The sequence below is a fragment of the Sminthopsis crassicaudata genome, chromosome 6 (assembly GCF_048593235.1).
Source record: "Sminthopsis crassicaudata isolate SCR6 chromosome 6, ASM4859323v1, whole genome shotgun sequence".
NCBI lineage: Eukaryota > Metazoa > Chordata > Mammalia > Dasyuromorphia > Dasyuridae > Sminthopsis > Sminthopsis crassicaudata.
Genome location: NC_133622.1, coordinates 244,985,145 through 244,999,687, shown reverse-complemented (window position 1 = coordinate 244,999,687; position 14,543 = coordinate 244,985,145). Strand labels below are relative to the sequence as shown.

The 14,543-nt window shown below is 42.0% G+C and overlaps 2 protein-coding genes across 4 annotated transcripts in view; both read right to left on the bottom strand.

Annotated features, from left to right (window-relative positions):
• Positions 1-654: 654 nt before the first annotated feature.
• CNTF (ciliary neurotrophic factor) lies at positions 655-6,429 on the bottom strand. Its single transcript, XM_074274552.1, has 2 exons — positions 5,049-6,429; positions 655-3,520 (listed from the first exon to the last, which is right to left on the bottom strand). Exons 1-2 carry the CDS (start codon positions 5,160-5,162, stop codon positions 3,029-3,031), a joined length of 606 nt encoding a protein of 201 aa, XP_074130653.1. The 5' UTR covers positions 5,163-6,429; the 3' UTR covers positions 655-3,028.
• Positions 6,430-6,534: 105 nt separating this feature from the next.
• Positions 6,535-14,543, bottom strand: part of ZFP91 (ZFP91 zinc finger protein, atypical E3 ubiquitin ligase) — a 33,352-nt gene continuing 25,343 nt past the window's right edge. For all 3 annotated transcript variants that reach the window (XM_074274551.1, XM_074274550.1, XM_074274549.1), the window contains 5 exons: positions 14,302-14,352; positions 13,929-14,007; positions 13,404-13,518; positions 10,713-10,812; positions 6,535-10,385 (listed from right to left, as the gene is read on the bottom strand). In XM_074274551.1, the coding sequence (XP_074130652.1) occupies positions 9,875-10,385; positions 10,713-10,812; positions 13,404-13,518; positions 13,929-14,007; positions 14,302-14,352 (856 nt within the window). In that variant the 3' untranslated portion in view covers positions 6,535-9,874. The remainder of the gene's footprint in view (positions 10,386-10,712; positions 10,813-13,403; positions 13,519-13,928; positions 14,008-14,301; positions 14,353-14,543) is intronic.

The window sequence follows — 14,543 nt, the reverse complement described above, 5'->3', positions numbered from 1 at the left end:
GAGCAAATGACTCAATATCACAGATTAAATACTGTTGAAGTTGTTAGGGGCCCAGTATTCAAGAGAAGGACTAAGTGGAAAGATATGAGCTGCTAGTGATAAATGAAATGAAGATGAGTTAATCCTGGAGAACTGGGAGGGAGGCAGGATTTATGGGGGGCCCCACAGAGCTAGTCATCAAGGAAGTAGGGTGGGGGAGAGAGAAGGCAGGCACGTGATTTCATGACTACTGGCTGGGCTGTGGATAGCAAAGCACCCATATCAGAAGATTCGATATGCTAATTGTGAGTCATTTAGTAATTTCCAAAAGCTTAGGGAAAGGCTGGCTACCCTGTATCTCAGTCCTCCTTTTGCCCTCATAACCAGCATGGAGATTCAGGTCACAGAACCACAGGCCTGGAGTCAGAAAGACATCTCCCCGAGCTAAAAATCTGACTTTGGATACTTGCTAGTTGTGTGACCCAGAGCAAGTCACTTAACTCTGCCTCGGTCTTCTCATCTGTGAAAGATGCTAGAGAAAGAAATGGTAAATCACTTCATTATCTCTGCCAAGAAAACCCCGTATGTTGAATGTGACTGGACAACAATGGGGCCTCGGGTGATCAACTATCTCCCAGGACTCCTGTGGACATTGGGCAGGGGCTGTGAGGTTAGATTCTAGGATTTTGGTCTCCCAACTTCCATCTTCAGGTTCCTTGTAAGGTCTTTCACAACTAGAAGTGAATGGACACTTGGAATTAATGAAAATTAATCCTTCCTGTACCAGACTCTTCTGTATGATAACATATCCAAGTAGAACTCAGGGAGAGGCCAGTCCTGGGAGCAACATGGAATTTGCCCGTTGGTTTCAGGAGAAATCCACCCTTCCGATGTCCTCCTAGGAGCCACCTATTTGCTTAGCCTTGGACAGTCTGCCCAGTGGCCTAATTATGCTAATGGTTTGCCTCATGCACCACCCTGACCCAATAAAATATAACTCAAGGAAACCAATATTATATCACTTGTGGAGTTCCCTTTGTCCCACCTAACACAAAAAGTCAGGCTAGAATAAAACACTATTGTCTGGATTCTGTAGGGGTGACATTTCTTTTTTATTAGGAATTGGCATTACTTTTTACTTTCTACACATCAAAGAAAAACAACAGATGAAACTGAACACATTACACAACAGATACACTGAAAAAATAAATTAAGTGGAGTCTTTCAGGTCTCATGTTTCCTCACAAAAATCAGAGCAGGTATACGGGCTTAGCTGTAGTCATCAGTTGTTCCAAATGCTTAAGGATGGTAAACCTTTGTTACGGGAGGGCCTGAAACTATTCCACTACCTTTTAGAATACCTCTACACGTAGGAGAAACTCTTATCTCATTTCTCCAATACTCAAGAAATCCAGTAGAACCCTTTACATTTTCCAAGGGAAGTTAATATCCAAAATATACCATTTCTGTCCTTTCTCAAACTCACAAGACACTCACAATGTCACTTGCTTATTTTTCCAAAGACCGACCAAACCATCCCATTTTTCTTAATCACTTCAAAATGTTCTACTACTTTTGTCTCTGCTCTCATCATGCTCAGCTACCCTCAGAAGGTATGAGGATGGAGGGAGGAGGAAAGGAGCAGGGAGAAAATCAATCAACCAATACAAAACCACTCTAAAATGTCTACTAGACTTTTCCTATACTGGAAACCAGATTTTATTTTGTTTGCTAGTATTTCTATTCACCCAAAGCCTACTTTCTGTAATATTGTATTACATTTACAAAAGGCCTTTGTGCCTGGCTCTTCTTAGTTCTCTTAGCCTAATGCAAAAAAGATTAAGAGGTATTGCCTTGTGACTCTCTGACCCCTATAGTCCTCACCGGCCCTTGGCCAAAGGAGGAAGGGATCAGAAAAATTCAATTTTGGGAGACAGTGGGCTAAAAATTAAGGTGCAAAGAAGCCTACAAAGGGCAGTTCATTTTTAGTTATTAAGTCCTCACATTTTGGGGGGTTAGCAGAATTTGGGGGCTTGTAGCCCCTCATGCACTGAATAGAATGATGATATTCATTGAATTTTTCCCAATCCACAGGTCAGAATTTTTCACTAATCTGGTAGGATTTATCTTCTCCTCCAAATATGCCCTTATTTAATTCATCAATTGGAGTTTTAATGTTTCAGCATCATGTCCTCTGGCATTCCCACCTTGGAAAAGAGAAAGTCTTCTTGTGAGCCAGTCCATAAATAAAATGGAGGAATTCCCAAACTTTTCTATCTGAATATCACACCATCTATTACATATCAAAATACTTCAATTATATTATTTATAAGTATTTTCAGTCACCTCAAAAAAAGTCAGTTTAGGTAGTATGTGCTTAACTGAGCCTTTAATAACTGTAAGCAAGAGATGCTTTATTAAGCAATTAGAAATGTGTTATTCCACCACTCCAAGGGACAGAGTCAGACAACTTGGAAGTCCTTTCCTGAAGGAGGTCAAACGGTGAATGTGGCTTTTCCCTTTGTTTTCTAGCAAGGGCGAGTAGATCTTTGGTCTAGGTTATAGCAAGGTTCTTTGCTGCTCCAGATCTAAAGATCCTTATACATTGTCAACAGGTTGAAAGTGTTGACAGGGGATTGAGAAGTTGCCAATCACGTGTTCTCTTTTAATCGACCCAAGATACTCCATTATACAATTCATAACCTGAGTCTCCTCCTGTCTTACATGAATAAGAAATAAGAGGAAACTTGGAAAGATAAAGGGTCATGATTGGTGATCTTGAAATCTGGCTTTTCTGGAGATCTCTGTGAACTACTAATGTTGTAGGTGGTAAAGAAACTGTGTGTGAAAGATCACAGAGTTGGGGTCATCCACTGAGCCAAGCTTAGCTCATGGTTCTAAAAGGCAGATGGAACACACTCTTCAATGACATCTTCCAAGTGTCTCTGGCTCCTCTTAAATAAATAAAGGCTGTCAAGAGCATGAGAAAGATGAGAATTGCAGTGCTGAAGTCATGTGGGCAGAGGGACGAGAGAAGGAAAAGGGGCAGCTACATCGGCTGGGCCTTGGCAAGCTGCTGGCCCCCACGGGCTGAGACCCTGCTCTGGCCAGGAGACGAGATGAGACGGAGGTCGTGGATGGATCTGACCGTCCACTGCATGAGCTCCTGCAGCACCTTCAAGCCCCACAGCTTCTTTTCCAAGAAGGTGCGGTGGCTGCCACCCACTGGCACGCTGTCGGACTCTTGAGATGGGGCCTGATGGCCCAGCAGGGCCATTAGCTCCTCCATCTCGTAAGCAAAGGCGGCCACTTGGAGTAGGACCCTGTGGATGTTCTGGTGGAAATCTCTTTCTGTGGGGGTAAACTGTACCCTCTGGTCCTCCAGGACCTCGGTGAGGAGCACGTGGAAGGTACGATAAGCATGGAGGTTTGCTTGTAGCCTTTCGGCTTCTGTCAGCTCACTCCAGCGGTCAGTGCTGGCTGTGGGCACGCCGTCCATAGAATCCAGGTCAACATCCTTGTTCAGGCCCTGATATTCAACCTGGGCAATTGAAGGGAGGAAATACAGGAAAGCATCAAATTTTCTAAATGCAGTTATAAGCACACCCTTTAACCCAAAAAGGAAAAAACAAGCAAAAAAGTCTGTCTTGATACATTTGCTGTTCAGGATTGAAATTAAAAGGACAAAGTTCTCTCTCTAGAAAGCTTCGAGCAGCTCTGCCTGCCCAGGCAGGGCAGCATCAGTAATGGAATGGTAAACTAGAAGTCAGTCTCAGAGGATGTGATTAGGGAACAGGAAAGTCCCTGAAGTCACAGAGAACAACATTCACACATCTTGGGAAATCAAGGGTGACATGACAGATTGTTGAGGTTCTCTCTACTTAGGAACCTGCACAGGCTTTCAGGGAATTAAGATGTCTGGCTCTACATTTAATTTTCTAGGACAACCTTTCCACAGCTAAATACTTGTTTACTTTTTCAATTTTTTGAAAGGAAGACAGAAGTAAGACTTCTATGTGCTAATTCTAAAAGCAAACAAGAGCTGGATGTGTACTATCACAATCTGGGAGAATCTGATTTGCAAACCCGAATTCCATGCAGTTCTTTTCCCAAATTCAGAAAAATTGCTCCTTCTTTCATTCCGCATAAAAAAGGCATTTAAAAATATATCTGGAAAAATGAACTTTAAAAACAACAAGAAAGCTGAATTTGGAGGGCATATGCAAAGTACTTTCATATAAATCCACAAGAAAGTTGTAAGAGATACTCCTATCACCACACCTGTAGCTCCCAGGCTATTTCTTATTGAATAACATTTCCAGAGAACTCAGAATTCATGAGGATGATGGGGATAACAGCATGTAACTTCAACCCAAAAAAGAAAAAACAAAACAAAACAAAAAAAAGGTCTGTCTTGATGGAGATACCATTCAGGATTGAAATTGGAAAATAAACTTGAAATCAAAAGACCAGGGTCAAAATCCCAACTTTGCGAGTTGTGTGACCTTTTGGCAAGACTGTGCAACAATCTAGCCTTATTTTTAAATGAGATGCTTCCCCTGTATGATAGCTTCCAAATTCTAAATCTATGATCCTGTCAACTAAAGATCTCCTGTGACATTTTCAATCCCCTATAGCTGCCTTGACCCGCATCTCTCCAGGAGAAAAGGAAGCAATGCTGTTCTCTGCACCTTCACATTCCCAGAGATAACACCAGAAAATGGTGCTAAAAAGGAAGTTGGGAGAGGACTAAGTCTTTAGAAGGCCATCCTTATTAACATGTCTTTGCCTTTCAGACACCGGCAGTCTCCCCCCCCAGCCAGTTAATCATCTCAAAAAGCCCTCCCCTGGTTCCTAAACCAGACCTATACAAATCCTAGATGCTCAAACTCTGGAAAAGCCTACACTTGAAAAAGAGGGTTTGAAACGTCTTCTGACATTGCAGGCAGGAACCATGCCTTTCCCAAGTGCTTTTTTAGGAGGAGGGTTTTAAGTTCTCAGTAACTGGGGAGGACAGAGACAACAGTAGCTGGTGAGGAAAGAAGGCATTCATTCAATTGGCTACTTACATAGGACTCTAGGAGGGAAGTCAAGTCGGAACGGATTTTCCTTGCTAGCCAGATGGACCGGGTGCAGAGATCCCGGTGGTGGGGGGTGAGTGGGGTGTGCTCTGGGAAGGCCATCCTCTCAGTCAGCGGCGTCCAGAACGTTCACGGCCACCTGAGCTGTGTGTGATTAGGTCTGTGCTCAGCTCGGCTGGCTCCAGGGCCTTCTCAGCCTCTGTGGGCCGTGGGGCTTCCCCCTCCCTCCCCAATCGCACCCACAAAAACAACAAATCCAGAAAAAGTCCCTCTGGTTCTGAGGTGGCAGCACATTCCGAGACAGATTTCAGTCCTTCCAGAATTAACAAAGGGCACTTTTCAGGCCCTCGGCCTTCCTTTGTCTCTCCCTCCCAATAGGCTCCCTGCAAGGCTTTCTGTTTTCTTGTTACTCCTCTTCCTTCGCACTTAGCAACAAGGTCTTGATCACTGGAATCCTCCAAGGAAACACCCGCCTGATGTAATATATTTTATATACACAGATAAATAGTTGATTTCATCAGAGGATTGGGTAGTTTTTCCAACCTCATTTTTTTCTTTCATGCTTCCCATTTAAAGAAATGGTTTCATTCTGAAATGGGCCATTTTTCATGAGCATAGAATGCTTAAGTTTTTTAGTTATCTTTAGAACCAGATTTAAATCCACTCTGGATGCAAAGCGACTACAAGATGACTCTGTGACCCTCTACCCTGTGGCCTTCACTCTAGTTTCTAAAGCACAAGGGCCCCCACTACTGCTTGGGAACTTATTTCTAAGTGTTATCAGAAAGATGATGCAAACTAAAACACTATGTGTGTGTGTGTTGGCAATGGACAGGGTCACCTACTAGTCAGCTAAGAGTTCGTGAAGTTTAAATTTTCATTTCCAAATGAAATTTCATTCACCCATAAAGTTCTAACCTTGCTCAGATCCTGCCAACGGATCAGTACAAAGCTGGCCCAATTCTCAAGGACAAAGCCTCGATAGCTGGTCAGCAGCATGTGTTTCATTAGATCATTTTTGGATGAGTTCTAACAGAAATGTCCAGGGATGAGGTGATGGGAGCCACCATGACAGACAGCTTGATTTGAGGCTTAGACCCTCAAATATATGATAGAACTATTAAGATCTCCCTTCCAGTGCTTCCAGAAGAACATCCTCTCCCACCTCCCACTCTCAACCACAATGAAATTCACTTCCCCACCCTTGACTCTGGCATAAAGAAGTTTGGTCAGCCAAGGGATTTCCTGTAATATTATATAATATTACGCTGAGCCATCACTAACTGTTGTCAACAATCATAAACCAAGATTTTGGCCTGAACCAAAGATTGAAGAGTGGCTCCCACGTTCAGCCAACACCATCCCCCCCCAGAATTTTGCTACTTATTCCTGTAAAGTGACTGCCTTCAAATTTGACATGACCATTCTCCCCAGGGATCATTGCAAGCCCATACAACCAAGGAAGACAAGTTGCTTCCATGAAGACAACTTTTATTTTTCTTTATACATTTATTTTCATTATGTTTTACCTAGATTAAGAGAAAACAACAGGAGTTGAAAAGCAGAGTATCCCTTTTATTATAATTTTTTTACATAACTTTTCCAACCTAGGTTCAGTTAAGTACCTGTCTCTCCCATTCGATAGAGTCCTGCATATTTCAACAGGCAGAAAGAGAGGTCTTTTGAGAAATAAAATATTTTAAATTGATCCATTACTTCTTTTTCCTTGAATACTACATCTGGGAGGAGGGAAGAGGACAAAGAGGGAGAAGGGGAAAGATGGTTCATCAAACGCCTTAGAGCCGATTGTGTCCCTTCTGTTCTTTGCCCCATGCAGGTATGGAACTGGTACGGGTATTTCTATATGGAAGCTGCATCACACCCTGAAAGCCCAGTTCCTCATGGCCAGTTAGTTATCACATCCAAATCTCTACCTGAACCCCATTTTAAGATGGTGTCTCAATCATGCAAAAGTGACTACAAGATGTCCCTCTTAACAAGGAGAAAATACAGCTCCCTGCTCAACTTGCAGCCTCATGTCCACCAGTCATCTACTTTTGAGGTACAGTGCGTTGTGACAGGTGTCCATTCAAGAGAACATACAGCTAAAAATAGACACAATTTAAATATAACAGGATTGGACTGTTTCTGGACCAGGGGTAGGAGATGTGCATGTAAGGCTCCTTGGAAGTGCACTTAAGTCAACTTTAAGGAAAGGAGAGAGAGAGGGATGGAGAAGAAAACACAAAAGGGGAAGGATGGAAGATATTAGTTTACCTAAAAGGAGAGCAGGAAATCAACTCCCAATTCCATATTATGTTCTTTTCCCCAAATGTTCCCAAAAGGAAAAATAAAATAAAGCCCATGAAAAATACAAAGTGTTTATTGCAAACTACTACAATAATTTAATTGAAGCAAACTGCATGCATGCGAGTGGTGGCAGAGAAGAGGACAAGGAATGAGAGAAGTAGGAAGTTTCTAAGTGTTAGAACTAGTCAGTTGATGGGAGTGGGAGGGGGATCGGACACAGCTCTCGCCCTCTCCTTAGACAAGCTATGTGTGGAGTTTGCTTCTCCGGGAGGGAGGGGGGTGGGGGCAGTGGTGTTGGTGAACTCGCTAACCACTACAACTGAAACATCAAAAAAAAGCAAAGGGCTAGCCAACGGAGGAGGGGTGAAATAGATGCACACAGGCGTGGCCAATAGAGCCGGGCCTTTATGGGGGGGTGGGGGGGAAGGGCATTTGATCAGGTTTTGTGGGCTTTTCAAACGTTCCCAGCACACCAAGTCTACCAGCCACCCGCTAGGACTTGAAGGGAAGCATATTCCACATCAGGCCCCGTCCTTTTCCCCTTTTACTCTCTCTACCCCCACAGCAAAGGGCCCGCAGATCTGGGAAACAAAGGGGCATTTCAGACTGTCCATTGTGGGAGCTCCACTCCCTGTTGTCCTGGCAGGCCTATCCCCAACAAGTGGTCAAGTCAAGCTTCTTTCAAAGATGACATTTTGGTGCCACCCTTTTCTTCAGAGGGATTGAGGGAGGGAAGGAGGGAGAAAGAAGAAAAAAAAGAAAAATCTAGAAAATGATAACCTTTGTACTTTTAGTGTTCATAAAAAAACAGCTGTTCCTCACCTTTTCCAACAAGCCTTCTTTCCCTCTTAACAGTCACCACCCATTTCTCACAAGGGATAGAGCAAGCCTTTCTGTCCTAACACAAGAGGGACACAATTAATCTTTTTTCAGGACAACTACTGTCCTCTGGATGCTCTAACAACGAGACCAGACAGGCGGTCTTTAGAAGGCTTAATTTAGATACCAGACGCTATTCCGTAAAGCAGCAAACCCTGGACAGTAATACTTAGGATACACAATTTATCATAAGGGACGGTGGAGACCCTTCTCATGACATCCCCCCCTCCAGATTCCAGTTCAAAATGATAAGTTGACTATATCCCCAAGTCTATTGTAGCCTCACTCTCTTATAGACAGGGCCAAACCCTCAGAGCTGGGAACTTTTCATGGAATCTAATCACTTGATGCTAAGTGCTTTGCCCCTGGCCGTTGCAGTGTCGGAAAAGGGCACTGGAATGAAGCAGACAAAGCAATGATTAGCACAGCCATAGATGAGAATAAATGACCTTAGAAGGTCTAAGGGGGAAAAGGCAGATATACAAGAGGAACTTGTTTTTGCAGTTCATACCCTGAAACAGCCCTTTCCTTTTTTCTCTCAATAACAGCTCCAACGAGGGCACTAATTCTCATCAAGCCTCTTACCCTTCCCCCAAAAAAAGATTTTTCAAATGATCACTAGGTTACTGTAGTGATTCTCTTAGTGCTGAAGACTGACTCTCCTTAGAGACCACTAGAAAACTAAGATTTGGGGGGCTGGCTATATTTCTCATACTTTACAGTCTCGCCTCCAAAAGTACCTATTGTGGGAAGGATCCCTTGTCAGAATAGTTCACTTTCCTAGCCCCACACACACACACAAAAAAAAAACAACAAAAAAAATCAGACCTTTTGTCAATAAATAAGGAATTGTGTTTCCACAACACAAAAACACATGTTCAAAGTGCAAATTTCTGTCATCAGTCTGGGACTCTTGTGTCTCTCCAACATAGAGCTCTGTTTTCCAGTCAGAGAATAGAGGGCAGACCCCTCCCTCTCCAGAAAACCTGCTGCTAAACAAGTGAGCACCACTGAGAGAGCCCCGGGAGGGGCTGACCAGAAAGGGGGGAGGTGGAAATCCCCACGCAGCCTTTCTTTCAGAAGCTCAGTGGGAGAGGGAAGGAGATGGGGAGGAAGGGTGCGAGCTGTCTGACAGCTCATCCTGAAGAGGGGCCTAAAGTGCCATGGGAAGCTCCGAATCCAGGGGAATACAACAACGTGAGGCTGAGTGCTGCAACAGGGAACAAAGAATGGTGGGGTTGCCCTAGAGGAGATAAGATTGAGAAACAGGGACTGGTTAGAAGAGTAAGAAGCCAAGCACATCAAAATGAGAGTCTGGGAAAGGGAAAGGCAGGGAGGAAGTCTGCCCGAGATCAGGAAGTCTGTCTGGCTTGAAGGCGTGAGGACTGCCCTCACTTTGCTGTGAGTTTCTTCTGTGTATCACTGGTGAAAGCAGCATTACTTTCATAAAAGGGCCAATGGTGGAAGGAGGAAGGGAGGGAAAGGGGTGTGCTATGTTCCACACTGGGAGGAGCAGGCCCTTCAATTACTTTTACTAGTATTTTAAATCTGTTTTAACTTTGTAATTTTTTTCCATTTTTTTTTTCTTTTTTTAAAATACAAAGTCTGAATTGTCCCAACGCCCCCTACGGTCCAGTCGAGTCTGAGTCTTCGATTAGAACCTCTGTCGTGGCCCCGAGAATCTCCGTGTTCATGACGAGCCCTTCGGTGCCTCCGCTGCTGCCGCTTCCCACAAAGATCTTCCCATCTGCCATCAGGCTCACCCTCTCTGCCCCGCTGCAGAATGCCTTGGGCATCCCTTCTGAATCAAGCAGGAGGCACTCTGTAGGTGCCGAGTTCCCCAAGGGCTCTGGAAGAAGGGGAAGGCCCTGAGCATCAGTAGGTTGTGCCAGGGACTCTGGGGTAGCGCCCAGGATATCTGTGCTGGTGATCAGGGCTCCAGCATTGGCCGCCAGAGCTTCAGCAATCAGCACCTCCGGGTGGCTCTTTGCTTTGTGGGCCACCACGCTGTCCTTCTTCTCAAACTTCTTGCCACAAATATTGCAAGAAAACTGGTAGAAGGAATCTGCATCATGCTTCTTCATGTGCCAGTTGAGGGAAGCCTTCTGCCTACAGGTGAATCCACAGATCTCACACCTAAGCAGAGAAGCATGAGAACCAGGATGTCAAAAGGGAACCGTAAAAACAAAAATGGACGCTCACCCATCATTCTAGGAGTGACCAATAACTGCGCTCTCAAGTAAAAATGGAAACTGTTTACGAGGAAGATGCATGTCATTTGTGTCCCAGTTCTCTACTTCTGAGGGATGTGACAAAAGGGAAGATGAGGAGGAATCGATCCAATAGCCAAAAAAGGCCAACCGTGGGCAACATGGCTCTTTGCTAATGACACTTTGAGACACACCAGTACAGGGCCCTTCCGAATCCATGGTTGGCACCTCATTTATGCCTGCAAACACTTACTGTAATGGTTTCTCGCCAGTGTGGATCATCCGGTGAACTGCCAAGTTGTGGGAGCTCTTGAAGGCCCGAGCACAGTATTCACAAATGTAATCCCTTTGATCTAAAAAGTAAAACAGGTGCTGAGAGTGCTAATTTCCTTCAAATTTTTTTTTCTTCTTCTCTTTTCTACTGTCCAACATTCTCTACCCATATCCCACACTCGAGTGGTTCATTATGGTATACAGTGACCCTTGACTTTCAAAGCTTACATCAGCAAAATGTAAGTGCTGTTAGAAGACAGAATGCTTTAAAATATAAGTTTAATATGCTTTGAAATTAAAACTGCAATTAATTAAAAGTTTAAAATTGTAATCTGTTCTTCAAAGAATAGCCAAGATAAATTCAGAAAGCTCATTAATCACAGACACATACATACACACATAGAGAGGGAGAGGGAAAGCACCACAACAACTACTTAAAACCACTAGAGGCACTAAGGTAGGATTTGGGTTCCATACCAATAAATCACATTTTTCAAAATCTGAATTATTTGAGAGAATGTCACTCTCTCAAGGAAACCATTAATCTAGGACAGGTCCATATGAAATAAAATCCCGAAAAAATTAATTTAATTGAAACGAACTGTTATCCATTAAATTTTACTCTTACATGGTAGCAAAGAATTGGAATCTTAAGTCTCAATCCTATTACTAGGGTTATTGGCAACTTGGTGATATAGTGGAGGGAGAGAGGGCTAGATTTGGAATCAGGAAGGACCAGAACTGAATTTAAATCTGGAATTTGCTATCTGTGTGACTCTAGACATGTCATTTAACTGTGATTGGCCTAAAATTCCTCATCTATAAAATGGAGATAAGAAAAGCCCCTACCTATAACAGGGTGGTCCAGATAAAATGAGGTATTATTTATAAAGTGTTTACAAGCCTTCAAAGCTCTACATAAATGTTTTTGCTTTTATTATTACTATTAATAGTAATCTTAGAATTATGTTCTCAATTATGCAGTTCATATTCTTGAACGTTTTAAAGAAAAATTCTAATACTTTACAATAAAACTAGAAACCCGAATGAAAAAAACATTGAGATACTATGGCAAGGATATTGCTCTACAAAAGAAAAAAGGAATTATCAGTGTGGGGTTCTGGAGAGTTTTAATGGCTCAAACTTTACCCAAGAATTAATTTGCAATCAACATCTCCCTGCCCTCTATCCACCCGGCTAGCTTCAATGTCTTTGGTGACAGGCTTTAGAACATGTGCCTCACAATTCCTGGCTGTTCCCCCACAGCCTAGCAGGAATCAGGAAGAGTTCCTTAAGGACAAGTAGCACACATGGGTAGATGAGCACCAAGTTCTGAACTTTGCAGTCAGGTTAAGACGAGCAACAATTGCAGTTTCTCCTCAAACTTATTTGCTAAATGTTTTTTTTTTTTTTTTTTTTTTATATGAGATAGAAACATGGGTCAGTCAATATGACCCAAATTAATCATAAACTCCTTAAAAATATCTTCCAACAGAAGACGAGACCCTTTCCCAAAGCCATTACTCCTCTAAGTACATTATGACAATTATGCAATATTCATTATTTACTAGTTATTTGTTTATACACAAAGTGAATTTCTGTCAAAATGTTTTAGAAAGATTTATAACCTACTCTGTTTTAGATTTTTTTCTAAGTCATTCAAAAATCTTTCCTCCTGTTATGTAGCTTCACTCATTCTCAGTCATGAGCTTCAATCCCACATCAACTAACTGTTGCATAATTCCAAGTAGATGACGTGCCATATACTTTGCCATACCTCCCTGCCACTGATGGAACCTAGGCCTAGATCCCCTTTCACAGCACTGGGCTGGCTGCCTCTTCACCAGGACCACTTTTTCCTTAGCTGCCAAAGTGACTCCCACAGTGAAGGACTCCTTCATTCCCTCAATTCCAGGAACTAAAACACACTGTCTCCAGGACCAAACATAAACTCCTAATCTCATCACAGAACTTCTCTTAACAGAAAGACAAACTAGTCTCTTTTCTGCACACCCAACACTCTATCTTGCGTGCCCAAACCTGGGACACATTTTTGCCCCATTTCATCCTCCTCTTCAGATTACATGAAAATTCTACCCAATCTCTCCAATCACAAGAACTCTCTCCCTTCCCTAACTATAGTTTTATTTATTCTATATATATTTAGTCCTTGACTGTGCTGTTGAGTTGCTTCAGTCAGGTCTGACTCTTTGTGATCCCATTTGGAGTTTTCTTGGCAAAGATACAGACGTGGTTTGCCATTTCCTTCTTTGGGTCTTTTCACAGACAAGGAAATTAAGGCAGTACTCCAAATTTGTATGCTAATTTCATTATTCTACTTTTTAGCATTGGCAAATTAATGATGGGGTTAGCCATGTTTTAAAAAATAAGATCACGTTAATGAACTATTTTGGGAACATGTCCATTTGTATCTTAGGTTGTCTTACTTGAATATTGTTTTCATCACTGCTTAGCACAGTACTCTGCCCATAGTAGGTGCTTAATAAAACTGGCTTTTTAAAAAGGGATAATATGGAATTATCAGGTAATGCTGTTATGACATTAAAATTTAGCCTAAATTTAGACCGTATTTTAGCCTAAAATAAAATCAGTTTGTGTTTTTTCATCAATGGAAAGAAAAAATTTTAATTGTAAGATGCTGTCTTGCTACCTGTGTGATGTTTGGCATGTCGCAGCAGCTGCTTCTGGAGCCTAAAGAGTCGTCCACAGGAAGGATGAGGGCATACATATTTCTTCTTCAGCATATGCTGGTATTTAATGTGGTGCTAAAGAAGGTGAAAGAAAATGTAATATAATGAAAATAAATTTTTCTTTGAATGAAGACACTCAAGAAATTTTTTTTTTTTAAAATATGTGACATACAAAAAAGACTGAAAGATATTAAAACACAAGGTCAAAATAATAATAGCACAGAAGTGTTTTACCATAAAATAAATTTATAGTTTCAATGTCAACACGACTAAAAAAATTCACAATTAAGTTATTCTCCCAGAATCAAGCAGATGATTCCAAAGAGCTTAGAGGTTTTTTGTTGGGGGGGGGGGGAGGGCGGAGAGGAAGAGAGACGTTGCTCCATAAAAATCAGACCAATAAACTGAAATCATTGATCAAGTAGAGGAGAAATCTTCCCTTGGTATAACCGAAGGTGTATTGAGTATTCTGTCACTTTACTTACTTGCAGATATCGAGGGTGAGCAAGAACAGTTCCACATCCTTCCATCTCACAACGCACATACTGGATTGGAGGTTTCTTCCTGTTGTGAGAAAAGGGAAAAGGAAAAAAAAAAAAAGAAAGAAAAAAGAAAAGAATGGTCCATGAAGGGATGAAATGTTGAGGCATATTTGTAAATAATGTCCACAGAGATAACAGAAAGCTCCCAAATGTTGAGTGGGATTGTGCAATACATTAATCTAAGCTCCTAAACAAACTAAATAAAAAGTTCATCAAAATATCAATCTTAGTATCAGTGATTTATGAAGTAGATGTTAAAATTTCATCTGCTTTATACCAGGGAAGGATCTAAAAAACTGGGGTATAAATTATTCACCTCCTTTTGGGTAATCGTGGGCTTTTGTCATCTTTTCGCCTCCTTCCTCTCCTGAAATTAGACAAACAGAACGAATTTCAATGCATTCCAGAATAAAGTCAAAGAAATATTTTCATAAGGTCAATGGAGTCTGAGACATATAATCAATAATAAAAGACATGTGAGACATGCTAGAAAACACGTATGTAGCAAGAAAAACAACTCACAAACCAAATGATCTGCACAAATTTTGAAATTTTTAG

Excerpts from the sequence above, each read along its gene's own strand:
- CNTF (XM_074274552.1), bottom strand. The coding sequence starts at position 5,162 with ATGGCCTTCCCAGAGCACACCCCACTCACCCCCCACCACCGGGATCTC. Across the intron at positions 3,521-5,048 it reads CTTCCCTCCTAGAGTCCTAT|GTTGAATATCAGGGCCTGAA; the intron begins GTAAGTAGCCAA and ends TCAATTGCCCAG.